The sequence below is a fragment of the Pundamilia nyererei genome, unplaced genomic scaffold (genome assembly GCF_000239375.1).
Source record: "Pundamilia nyererei isolate P.nyererei 1_Seehausen unplaced genomic scaffold, PunNye1.0 scaffold00088, whole genome shotgun sequence".
Classification (NCBI taxonomy): Eukaryota; Metazoa; Chordata; class Actinopteri; order Cichliformes; family Cichlidae; genus Pundamilia; species Pundamilia nyererei.
The window spans coordinates 1,522,328-1,534,461 of record NW_005187489.1 but is presented as its reverse complement, the minus strand read 5'-3'; the positions used below and the strand labels follow the sequence as shown (position 1 = coordinate 1,534,461).

Genomic DNA, 12,134 nt, shown 5'->3' with positions numbered 1-12,134 from the left:
TATTCTTCTAGTTTACAGCCAGCATCGGCTATAAGAGAATTTTATTTCTCCACCACTCCATCCCAGCACTTTATATGTGCAGCACTGTGTGGAGGGGGAGTGTATCTGTTTGTTTTGGTTCCTTCAGAAGTTCATGTGCTTTTGGACTTGCATAAATTGTTTACTGGCTGAAACATTAAGAAAGACAGAAAAGAAGACTCTGATTCTTGCTTGAGCTTTCATTGAGAAATGCAGATTGTGCTCTTTTATGTTTCGTCTGCTTTTCTTATCAGTTCTCCTTCACTGCTTCCACAGGAAATCCCTCTGTCTGAGATCCTCCAGGTAGAGCAGTGCAGAGACTACAGCAATCTGGCTCAGGGCAGCAACCCTCACTGCTTTGAGATCATCACAGCCACCATGGTCTACTATGTAGGGGAGAACAACGGCAGTCACTACCACAGCCCTGCTCTGGCCGCCTCTGGAGTCGGCATGGAGGTGGCTCAAGGCTGGGAGAAGGCCATCAGACAGGCCCTGATGCCCGTCACGCCTCAGCCCAGTGTAGCCAGCGCTGCCGGCCAAGGCAAAGATCACAGTAAGTAGAATTTATCAGAACTTTCTTGTGCTAAAAATGCTGCTGATATGTCTCCGGATGAAAAACTTGTTTGTTTTTTTTATCTTGTGTTTGTAGGAATGAAATCAGCTTGCATGTGTCTTTGGTTAGCGCATGAAGCAGGCTTGTTACCTGTCGCGGCCGTGACAAACGAGAACTGTTTGCTCATATAGAAAGAAAAAGGCTCTCTGTGCCCCGTCGTAGGCGATTTTTAAACTACTTTGATGACCTTAAAGTTGATGTCCTCGGTTAACTTTTGCTAGCCTGGGAAAGCCCTGACTCAGGGTCTGTAGGCCAAAGGAAGTGGGGCTGTGAAGTCACTGTTTGGGGATGACAGTAGTGTAAGTAGTGAAGTGACATAACTGTATGGAAACTGAGCTTTTGATGATCAGGGCAGCGATAATATCTCCCAGTCGCCGAAAAAAGAGAGAGAAATGAGAAATGTGCACAGTTTGAGGTTAACTGATAACGAGTGTGACATGAGAAAACCTGAGAAAAGACGCTAGAAGCCAACCTGATAAGATAACTCAAACTCACTACATAGATGTGAATTCATTTACTAATGAACTAAGCCGCACTTTACTATCAGTAGATGAAACGTTTAATCTGCAGATGACAGCGTGATGTGTGTGTTTGTCTCTGTTAATTGAAAAATCAAAGCATTGTCTTAAGAGTGAAATTCCATCTTTGTGTCGAGCATTACCTCACAGAAAGTTTTCTGCTGGCTTTTATTTCCGGCTTTCTGTCCAATGCCTAGTATGCAGAATTCGTTTCTGCGGCTGTCTGAATCCCCAGTTTTGAAATGCATTGCATACTTTCAGCATTCAGTCACAGATAGCTTTCCAGATCCATTTTATAGCCAATTCATTGTGTAATAAAATGCTTCATTATGTGGGGCTGTGAGTTATTGCATGCAGCTGTGATAAGATTGCAGGTTTTAGAAAAGTAGAAATACTGGTATCTGAGCAAGCTCTGATTACAGTTGCTTAAGAATTTAGTGTCTGCTTTGTGCATTGGCAGAGTGATGTTGTGTTACTTGTTGAATGTGGAAATATCATGTGTTTCCCTCTGCAGAAGAGCTGTCTATTAGCATATCTGTGTCCAACTGCCAGGTCCAGGAGAATGTGGTAAGTGGAGCTTCTTTTTTCTCTTAGATGCTGTTGCACAATTTCCCAGCACAGCTCGCAAATTTATGCATTCATATGCTATTAAAATAGTTGCTGTGGTTAGATCAGAAACGGTATCCTAGTGCGCCTGTCGCCGAAACATCCAGTGGAAGCTTTTACGCTGCAGAAATGGGGAAGCTGCAGACTCATTTTTTGGTCATGGAGTTTTCGTCTCAGTTCCACTTCTGCATTTAGTGAAAGTTGCCTATTTGGCAATACCTGAAAAACATTTTGGAAGGGCAGCAGTTCTGCCAAAACCAAAGATGATGTAACTGTTGCAGCATGGAAAGTTCACTTGAATGTTTCCACAAGCAGAGGAAAATTAACGGTGTAAATTACGCCCGTGTAGGATATTGCCTCGGTGTACCAAATATTCTCCGATGAAGTGCTGGGATCGGGCCAGTTTGGCATTGTGTATGGAGGTATGTTTGTGCTTTAGTTAAAAGGAACATTTTATATTCAGAGTCTGTGCTGTGAATTGATGTTTTTTTCTGTTTGGCAAACACAGGCAAACACAGAAAGAGCGGCAGAGATGTGGCCATCAAGGTTATTGACAAGATGAGATTTCCTACCAAGCAGGAGAGTCAGCTGCGGAATGAGGTCGCCATATTACAGGTAATCACTGATAACAGTTAAGAGAAAATCCGCTCATTACATTTGTCACTGGTTTACATTTACTCTTAGCGTATTCCTCGTTTGAAGCCTTTGATCTGTTTCTCTGTAGAATCTGCATCACCCGGGTATCGTTAACTTGGAGTGCATGTTTGAGACGCCTGAGCGGGTGTTTGTCGTCATGGAGAAGCTGCACGGCGACATGCTGGAGATGATCCTGTCGAGCGAGAAGAGCAAACTGCCTGAACGAATCACCAAGTTCCTCGTGACGCAGGTCTGCACCGCTGAAACACGGCTCTCTGCCCTTTCACGCAGCCTTCTTCACCCCTCAGTTCTCAAATCAAGATTCTGTCCTAACACTGAAATAGTCAGATAATGACAGTCACTGAGAATCGAGCAGCTTTGCTGCATGTTTCATCCTCTTAGTCCTCTTAGTGCTGTGTCTTCCTTCCTTTCTCTCTCTGTGCCCTATTTTGGGGGTGTAATGGGTCTGTGCTCCAGCTCTGGGGCCTGTTTATTCTTGTGGTGAGCTGATTGGAGGGAATTGTTTACGGGATTTGGTCTGTATGGCATCACGGCCTCCTCCCTGGCTGTGGATTACAGCCTTCAGTATACTGGTGGCTCTGTGGCCTGATTAGAGGAGCAGCAGGCTCCGTGGATCTCGGGTACCAAACGGGAGCGGGGCCATTAACAACAACCCCATTAGCTGCGGCAGGCTCGGCTCAGATGTGGCCAGGAGGGCCTCTGCTAAAGCCAGGGTCAGGATCGGCGAGCCAGGCCCTCTGTGGTCTTGGGGCAGGGCCACGGGCAGACATGCATGCAGCGCTCACTTACAATAGGCCTTGTGAATATAGATGAGATGATGAGATGAGATCATGTGTCCCTTATATGGCAGTGCTGGTAAAGATGCAAGTATTTAAGGGCATTAGTATGTTTATATTGCTACTATTTTTCCACATGGCAGCACCATAGAGTCTCCTCCATACATTACACAAACAGCACTCTGTTCATAGCGTACGGTTTACAGACTTTACAGTGTTTTGATCTTTTTAGCTGAATCTGTGCTTATGGGACTTGTGTGTTTGCAACAGATCCTTGTGGCCTTGAGACATCTGCACTTCAAAAACATTGTTCACTGTGACTTGAAGCCTGAGAATGTACTGCTGGCCTCTGCAGAGCCTTTCCCTCAGGTGAGAGCATATATATTTATGTGTTTTGCATGTGTGGAGCTGTGTGTCCGCAAGCGTGTGTACGTTAACACGCCGCTTTTCTTCTCCAGGTGAAGCTGTGTGATTTTGGCTTTGCCCGTATCATTGGGGAGAAGTCCTTCCGGCGGTCGGTGGTAGGAACTCCGGCTTACCTCGCTCCAGAAGTGCTGCGCAGCAAAGGCTACAACCGCTCCTTAGACATGTGGTCAGTGGGAGTGATCGTGTACGTCAGCTTGAGCGGCACGTTCCCGTTTAACGAGGACGAGGACATTAATGATCAGATCCAGAATGCGGCCTTCATGTACCCTCCTACGCCCTGGAAGGACATCTCTGCAGAGGGTATGAAGACAAAGAGCTACTTGTTTGTTTGCTTTCAGAAATGTTTGATCTGATCTGACCTTCTCGTCTGTGAGCCGTTGGCGGCCTGCTGCACCTGTAACTTAAATGATATTCACACATGTAGCTCCTCCCCACCCACACGTCTGGGTCATCTGAACTTTATATCAGCTTTTTTATGTCTGTGGTTGAAATGAATCACTTTCAAATCTCCCCAACTGCCCAAGTTGCACCTCCTCCCACTCACTGTATATAGTATATTATGCGGTAAAAACACTGAATATATATATATATTGATAGATATATCTTTTTGCAGGTCTTGTTCCCTTTAACTCAAAACCACCTCTGACTTATCTTGTTCACTTACACTTCTTGTACTCTTAATTCCTCCGCAGCCACAGATCTGATCAACAATCTCCTCCAAGTCAAAATGAGAAAGAGATACAGCGTGGACAAGTGTCTCAGCCATCCCTGGTTACAGGTATGACTCATTTGCTTTTTCCTCTCTTTAAATTGCAATTCGAGCTAATTCTCGGAGTCATAATTCTGTCAAGTCATCAATTCCCTTCATTGAAAATAATCTACAGATGAGTTGTGTGAACATCAATAGTCAGAGCATGGAAAACATGAATAGAGTTAAAGGTTCCGCCCACTTGTGGTTATGTCACCATTAAACTTCCTGGTGGTGAACTAGAAGTCAAACAACCACAACAGCGCTGTCCCTGCACATCAGTACACTGTGTCAATAACAGCGTTTGGCTTACGTGGCCAAGACCTGGACCGGGAAGCCCGAAAAGTAAAGGGAGTGAAAACTGTGTATAAATGCTGTGAGCTGAATGCAGATTTACCTCTGAATCAGTTTATGTGAAGCTGCTTCTCCACAATGAGCCAGATTTACTGACAGTTTCATGTCTGTTTTGGTCAGGACTACCAGACGTGGTTGGACCTGAGGGAGTTTGAGACGCGGCGAGGCGAGCGCTATATCACCCACGAGAGCGACGACGCGCGCTGGGAGGAGTACGCGGACGAGCACAGTCTTGTTTACCCTAAACATTTTATCATGGCTCCCAACCTGGACGACATGGAAGAGGACCCCTAGTGGAGTGGGAGACTTGCTACACCACATGTATCTCACAGAGTTTTCATGAAGCTTTGAAAGTGGCAGGTTTTCCCTCCAGAACTCTCGAAACAGAGATAAGCCAGTCGGGTGGAGAGGCTGGAAAAGTGGGAAAACCCAGCAGAGGTTGTAGTGTGAAGCACCGCTACAAGCAGGCGGAGATGCGTGTCACAGAAACGCATTAAGACACTGTCACAGGAGGCGAGTGCTCCCTCTTCCTTTGTGTATAATAATACGAAAACATTCCATGAATTTGTTCAATCTTGGTTCATTTTTTAAGGACTAGCAGAACAATGTTTATGAACACGCACAGTTCTGGATGAAGGCCGTGCTCGTGATGTAAGAGAGGAGTCGCGTGAAGCGCTTACGCCGGGATTAAAGGGCACTTTTCGCAAGGGATTTACAGCCTGAGAATTAAACACACGAGTTTGTTCTCATTTCTAAACTGTTTGTGAGACTGTCCTGTGGCATGAAACTGGAACTATCACGCAGATTTGTCTGGGTTTTTTAATGTATTTTAGTAATTGTGGTAGGTTTTTGCACTATATTACCAATTTCCATAGCAACTGAATAGAAAACACTATTCACTGCTACAGAACGCAAACTGTTTTTACATTTCCCGTCAATATTCAAAGTTAGAAACGGTGTCACGCAGTATTAGCTCCTTTGTCTCAGATCCCAGCAGGTGTTTTTAACCTACGTGTGTTCAGAGTGTGATCTGTTCATGGCAGCTAGTAGTGTGCAAGTTTTATCGGCTTGCTCTCGGAGAGAGAAACCAACAAACCCTGACCAAATATGTTACATTTCATTTCGCTGTTTCCTTTCAACTGTTTTCCTTTTTTGACTTTGTGAATCTTTTGTGAAGGCCGTAACCCTGAAGTGTAGTTGAATGCAATACAACAAGGAACGGACTCTTTGGTTCGGCATCACATTTTTGTACTTTCACTGTTTTCTTGAATGTGACCGTTGAAGCGCTCCAGTGCTGGGACGTGTTCTTTGATGTTCTCCGGGGTTGCGGTCGAATAGTCAAAAAAGTCATGTCCTGTGTTCTTGTTTCTCTAAGAAAACATCACAAGGTGAAGGAAAGGTGTGCACGAGAATTCACAGAGAACCTGGTGCGTCCACACTAGGCTGTTTAGCACTCGATGATGAATAATGTTGATTAAGATCAAGTTCACCCTTTGCTTTCATGCTGGCTGTATAAACATAGAAAATCTTTCCATCCATCCGCCCACTGGCTGCTCCTGTTCTGAGTTTGGGTTGTGGGGGGCAGTCTAAGGAGAGCCCAGACCTCTCTGTCACCAGCAAGCTCCTGTAAGGGCTGAGACATGCCAAAGCCAGCGGAGAGATACATTTCCCCCCAGTGGCACTAAGAAAACATCTTAGTTAGAAGCACAAACCACCCCAACTAGCTCCTGAATGGTAAATGGCCTGTTTATATAGCGCTTTACTAGTCCCTAAGGACCCCAAAGCGCTTTACATATCCAGTCATCCACCCATTCACACACTGATGATGGCAGCTACATTGTAGCCACAGCCACCCTGGGGCGCACTGACAGAGGCGAGGCTGCCGAACACTGGCGCCACCGGGCCCTCTGACCACCACCAGTAGGCAACGGGTGAAGTGTCTTGCCCAAGGACACAACGACCGAGACTGTCCAAGCCGGGGCTCGAACCGGCAACCTTCCGATTACAAGGCGAACTCCCAACTCTTGAGCCATGATCGCCCCAAACTCCTCACCCATCTCAGGGAGAGTACAGCCTCCCTTTGGAGGAAGCTCATTTCTGCCATCTGCGATCTCATTCTTACCCAGCTCGTGGCCATGGGTGAGCGTAGGAAACGTAATCACAGCTTCACTTTTACACTCAGATTTCTGTTCGTTACAGCAGATTGGTACAGCGTCCTCATCATTGCTGCTACCACGTCAGTCTGCCGTTTCAGCAACCAGAGATCGACCCTGTGGCGCCTCCTTCGGGCGGTAGGCTCACAGGGCGGCGAGTACACGGCCAGACCCCATGGGCTCAGGCCTGAGCCATGATGTTTGTTTCATAGGAGTAAATGTAAATCTGTGCTCTTACCAAGAACCTATTTGCCTTGGGAGACCCTACCAGGGCCAAATGCCCCTGACAACACAGCTCCTGAAATCACATTTGATGAATAATATTTTTTTAAAAATCGCAGTCCTGTTCTCCTTTTTATTTGTTCTTCAAACTAAACAGATGTTCCAGTTTACCTGAGCTGTCTTCAGCTGTGAAAGCATTAACGCTCAGTCTGATGATACACAGTTAATACTTTTAGTCTATTCTTTATTTTCAACAAACGCTTCAAACTCACGTTAAAAAGTGCTTTACCTCTCAGCTTTAGCTTTAATATATTCTTAAAGATTCAAAACATATAAACATATTAGGATGTTATGGCATAAGATGATTTTTGATCTAATGATGCAACGCTTTGAATTATGGGAAGCCGCCGTGTCCCCACATTTCTTAAATGAAGGTCAGCGTGTGTCCTAAACGTCACCTTTCCTCAGCAGAGAATTCAACCAACACTTATCACACCCTCCTTGAAAAAAACGACTATTCGACCTCAACCCAGCTATCTGAAATGTTTCATCACCAACGTGGGCGAAACTGGCTTTTAAACAGAACAAAATATCAGGAGTTCCACGTTCATTATGTTGTCCGATCATTTCACACGGGAGCGAGTTTATATTTGCTCCGTCGGTGTGTTTGGGAGTATGTTCCAGTTTCCTTTCTCTGTCTTTGTTGCCGCTGGATTGGCAGATGTCAGTGTTTTGTATATTTCAGTACATACCAATGAAATAAAAAAACCTAAATGAAACATTTGGTAAATTTCTGAAATCCTCTCTGTTCACACTGCTTTCTTTAGCGGTGTATTATGTTATATACCTGCTGTCTGGAGATCACGGCTCCAGGTGCAATAAAAGATAAAGACGGGCTTTGGATGTGTGCGCAGAGGCAGCAGTGGCTCGTAGTTTTCTGTGTGATTCATCAAGATGTGCGCGTGCGTCGTGCTTTCACATGTCGGATCCCGTTCACAGCAGCTGGATGTGATTGTTGCACCACACCGAGCAGTTTACTGAGCCAGCCACTCGCCACAAGAGAGTAATGACATAGTTAAAGAGGGCGGTAGTGAGGAAGGGGGTTGTGGAAAACTCTGAAAACACTCGGGATGAAAGCTATCACAGATCCCTTCGAGTATCAGCTCCAGTGTAATGGATGGGCCTATTGTAAGGTAGGCCCACAATAAACTGCTACAGGGAACAGACAGCTGTCAATAATTTAGAAAAGTGTTTGAAGTTTCCTTCACTGGATATAGACTGTGAAGTAATCACAACTATCCCTGCTGCAGCTCTTTTTTCCTCTCTCTCTAAGGATACATGATACTGCTCACCTCTATCTATTAGCATGAATGCTTTCAAGATGTGCACTTCCTTTGCAGTCCTTATGACCCCGTTAACCTCTGAGGGGGGGACACGGAGGCTCTGATACGCTGAACAGGCCCGAATACAAGAGGACTGTTTAAATCTATTCTCTTTCAAAACGCATACCGTACCTCATAATAAAGTGTAGCTCGTCTTCGTTAAATTAGAGGATACAGCGTAAGAAGAATCAGGCAAAAAACAGGCAATGTCTCCCTCGTCTGGTTGCCCAGAGGTGTAAAGGTTTCAGTCATTCATGCGTTCCTTTAACCTGTCGTGGCCCCATGAAGCACCAGCAAACCTTTGCTCTTATCTAAACACATTCAACCCTAACATTTAACCGTGTTACTCCTTTTTCTGAGCTCAACTTCATTATTTTGTAGAAGCCATGCATGGCCCTGTGTGTAGCTTACAGAGGTGTAATAAGGAAAGTACATTAAACTTTTTACAGAAGCTGGATTTTTTTGAAAGTTTTACACTGTGCTTTTGAATTTTTGTTGGAAAAATCAAACCAGAAACAAATCATTTACTCAAGAGCGACGTGCCTATAAAGTGTCTTTAAACACTTGCTGTCATATTTATTGTGAAACTGTAAGATGAGTTTAGCATCAGTTGCACAGTTCTGATGGGTTTTCTCCAGGACACAGAAGTTACGTGGATGACGTTACTGAGTATAGAGTGCTCATCATACAGGGCGGTGTTATGAGACGTTATCAGAATGGAAGAACAAGACTGTTAGATAGTCTTAAGCAGTGTCAGTATTTTTACTTTGTCTGTATCCAAAGAGAAAACTGTTCTCTGTGCTGCCAGGAGGTGTCACTCTCTGTTGGTTTATCCACTCAAATTTGAAAGGAAGGCTGGTTGTGGCTATTACTGAAAACAGATGATCCTGGAACCAGCAGATTATTATTTCTTTACAAATGAGAGAAATATATAATCAATGTATTACAGTCTATAACATTAAGAATTTGCCTTTGCATATACTGAAAACTACAGTGTTATCAGTCACACATCACAGCTGAATAGAAGCTTCTTTTGGAGACTATGACACACATCTGAAAGGCTGATATAAAATTTACACATGAAGACCGAGCTACAAGATCCCTCACAGAAATAACATCTGCTGAAGGATCAGAGACAGCGATCTGTCTTTGTTGCCTTGATCCTGGCGTCTGTGTGTATTTGTTGAGCAGCTTTGCCTGGTAGCTTCTCGGCAGGTCTCTCGTCACCTCGAGGGGAGGTCCGCGTGTCACGCACCCTCGCAACCCCCATCCACGGCCGCTTCTTCTCGCTTCTGCTCGGTGTCATCCGTTCCTCCGCTTCTCCTCTCCGCTCCATGCTGGGTATCCATGAGCTTCAGACCAAACAAGCAAACAAACAGAACAACAGAAAAACCCATCACCCGGACGAGGTTGGGCTGGGCTTGGGGGGAGAGATGGGGATGGCTCTTGTTTGCTCTCTGGGCCAGTTCTATTTCACTGTGATGGCAGAAAAGGCCTCCCAGGACACTACTACCCACACTTGTGTTTGACTTCCAACGGGGATCAAGGTGGTCTTCACTCTGCACTGACGCATCATCTTCTGATCCAATACACAGCTGGCTGCAGCCACAGGCCTGTAGCCTTTACCTAGGCTGGTCCTGTACTCGTTAGCTGTGGTCTTGGCCTTTATCTGAGGGACTTGTTGGTGTGGCATTCAGCTGGTGGCCTTTCGTCCTCACACAGCTGTTTTTCAGCCATGGCCAGCAAATAATGAACTTTAAGTAAATGTTGACTGTGATAAATAATCTAAAACACAAATGCCAAAGAAATGATCAAGATAGGTGTTTAATATTAAACTGATTAAAGTGAAATCTTTTCCTGTTTCTGCATTATGTTCTTTGTCGTATTATCAGTCAAGTGCACTCTGCCTGGAAGAGGCTGTAACCCACACGTTAGCCACGCTGCTCCGGTTTTCTTCCCGTGTCCTCTGTAAAGGGCATCACTCCCAAAAAGCACTCTTCCCTCTTCTTTTCACATTAAGACCCAGGTGGTAAATGAATGCCTCCGCAGAGAGCTTTTTACCTTGAGGCCGGTGTGTATTGGAGATACGGGTGGGGAGTGCTTCACAAGATCAACTGCATGTTTACCGTTTGACTAATAATTGAAATTTACCGAAAGGTTGTATAATACGTTAATTAAATGCTTTGGCATCACTTTAGACTGTATATTGGAGAAAAAAAAGGAGGTGAAAGCCGTGTGTGTGGTGGCTTGTAAGGACATCCAGTCATCCTTTTGTTGTAAAAGCTGTGGAGAGGAAATGAAAGCCGGGAATGGTTTCCTCGTCTGGGAAAATGCAGATGAGCTATGTAGGTATGTTTGATTTGCTGACTCCAGCTGTGCCTGGAGAATTCCCCTGACCCATCCTAAGATCTGGTTGTTGTGTGAGGCAAAATGTAGGCTGCCCCTGTTGCAAAGCAGGCAGGCGCAATACGCAACCCCCCTGAAAGGAACGGTCATTGAACTCTCAGGCAAGTGGCAATATTTGCTCACCTGAAATACTCACATCATAGCAATTGGGGTAGGGGTGTGCTCAGGGGCTGGGCAGGGCCTCCTCGAAGCAGCTGTGGCCAGACCGGGAAGTTTTGTGGCTGGAGAGGGGAAGGGGCTTTCTTGTTGGGGGGTTGTTCAGATGTGGCCGCCTTATTGTGTCCTTAAGGAGGCAGGCACCATATTTGTTCGAAGCTGCAGGAGGCTGATGAGGTGCTAATCTGTTGAGTGGCTGTGTCATTGGGGCCCTGTTCCCAATGGCCTGTTAGCTGTCAGAGCCTGTAAAAAAGGCAAAATTTATTGGCCCCAGGCCAGGGCTCAGCCATCGGTGTCCACGGGTAAGCAAACACAGATTGGACACTTATGCTGTTGCTCTGGTAGAGCTGGCTTTAACACCAGGCTCCTGGGGTGACACGAAGGCAGCTCTTTCAGCCCTCTTCATGAGTTGTCAGCCCCCTCTATGCTCCTCTGTAAACACTACAAATTAGCCATCTGCATATGGATGGGCCCTTAGTCCATACAGGAAGCAGACAACTGCCTGCAAGAAGGCTGAAGATATCGACTCTCTTCTAACAAATAACCCCCCGGCCCCCCAACGCCAGCTTTTAATTTCTCATGTATGCAAAACAAAGCGTGCACAGTCAGTGTTTTACATATGCTGGTAACGATTTCTTGCTCGAGAGAAAGATTTTGTTGTACGGAGCCTTGGAGCGTGAAGATAATGAAAGCGCTCGGCTGGCCGGTTGCTTGTGATGGGTTCGGGTCAGCAGTCAGAGGTAATCCCAAACTTGAATTTCCCCATCAGCCTGGAATACAGATAAGACTGCAGCAGATCTGAACCTCACTCTGACTGACTGAGTGATTGATGGAAAAAGGAAATGGACCACTCAGATTCAGAGATGTGTTTTCTCGAGAGGTCTCCCAGCAACAGCTGCAGTGCTGCAGGTTTGAACATCATTCACAAATCAACGCGAGATTAAAATAGTTGATGAATTCATTTAACTGTCACGGAAAGGACGATACCAGAGGTCTGTCCCCTGTGTGACGCTGAGGGCACTTAGGATTAAAAAGACCATTACTGATACGCAACTTTTTAATCACGAGGCCAGGTTTGCCCTCTTGTCCACACTGACAG

At 45.5% G+C, this 12,134-nt stretch overlaps 1 protein-coding gene across 2 annotated transcripts in view; it reads left to right on the top strand.

Annotated features, from left to right (window-relative positions):
• The window catches only part of prkd3 (protein kinase D3), a 34,722-nt gene extending 28,334 nt beyond the window's left edge, over positions 1–6,388 (top strand). For both annotated transcript variants that reach the window (XM_005738982.2, XM_005738981.2), the window contains exons 11-19: positions 295–571; positions 1,664–1,716; positions 2,105–2,177; positions 2,264–2,370; positions 2,480–2,641; positions 3,459–3,557; positions 3,647–3,914; positions 4,307–4,392; positions 4,837–6,388. In XM_005738982.2, the coding sequence (XP_005739039.1) occupies positions 295–571; positions 1,664–1,716; positions 2,105–2,177; positions 2,264–2,370; positions 2,480–2,641; positions 3,459–3,557; positions 3,647–3,914; positions 4,307–4,392; positions 4,837–5,010 (1,299 nt within the window). In that variant the 3' untranslated portion in view covers positions 5,011–6,388. The remainder of the gene's footprint in view (positions 1–294; positions 572–1,663; positions 1,717–2,104; positions 2,178–2,263; positions 2,371–2,479; positions 2,642–3,458; positions 3,558–3,646; positions 3,915–4,306; positions 4,393–4,836) is intronic.
• Positions 6,389–12,134: the final 5,746 nt, after the last annotated feature.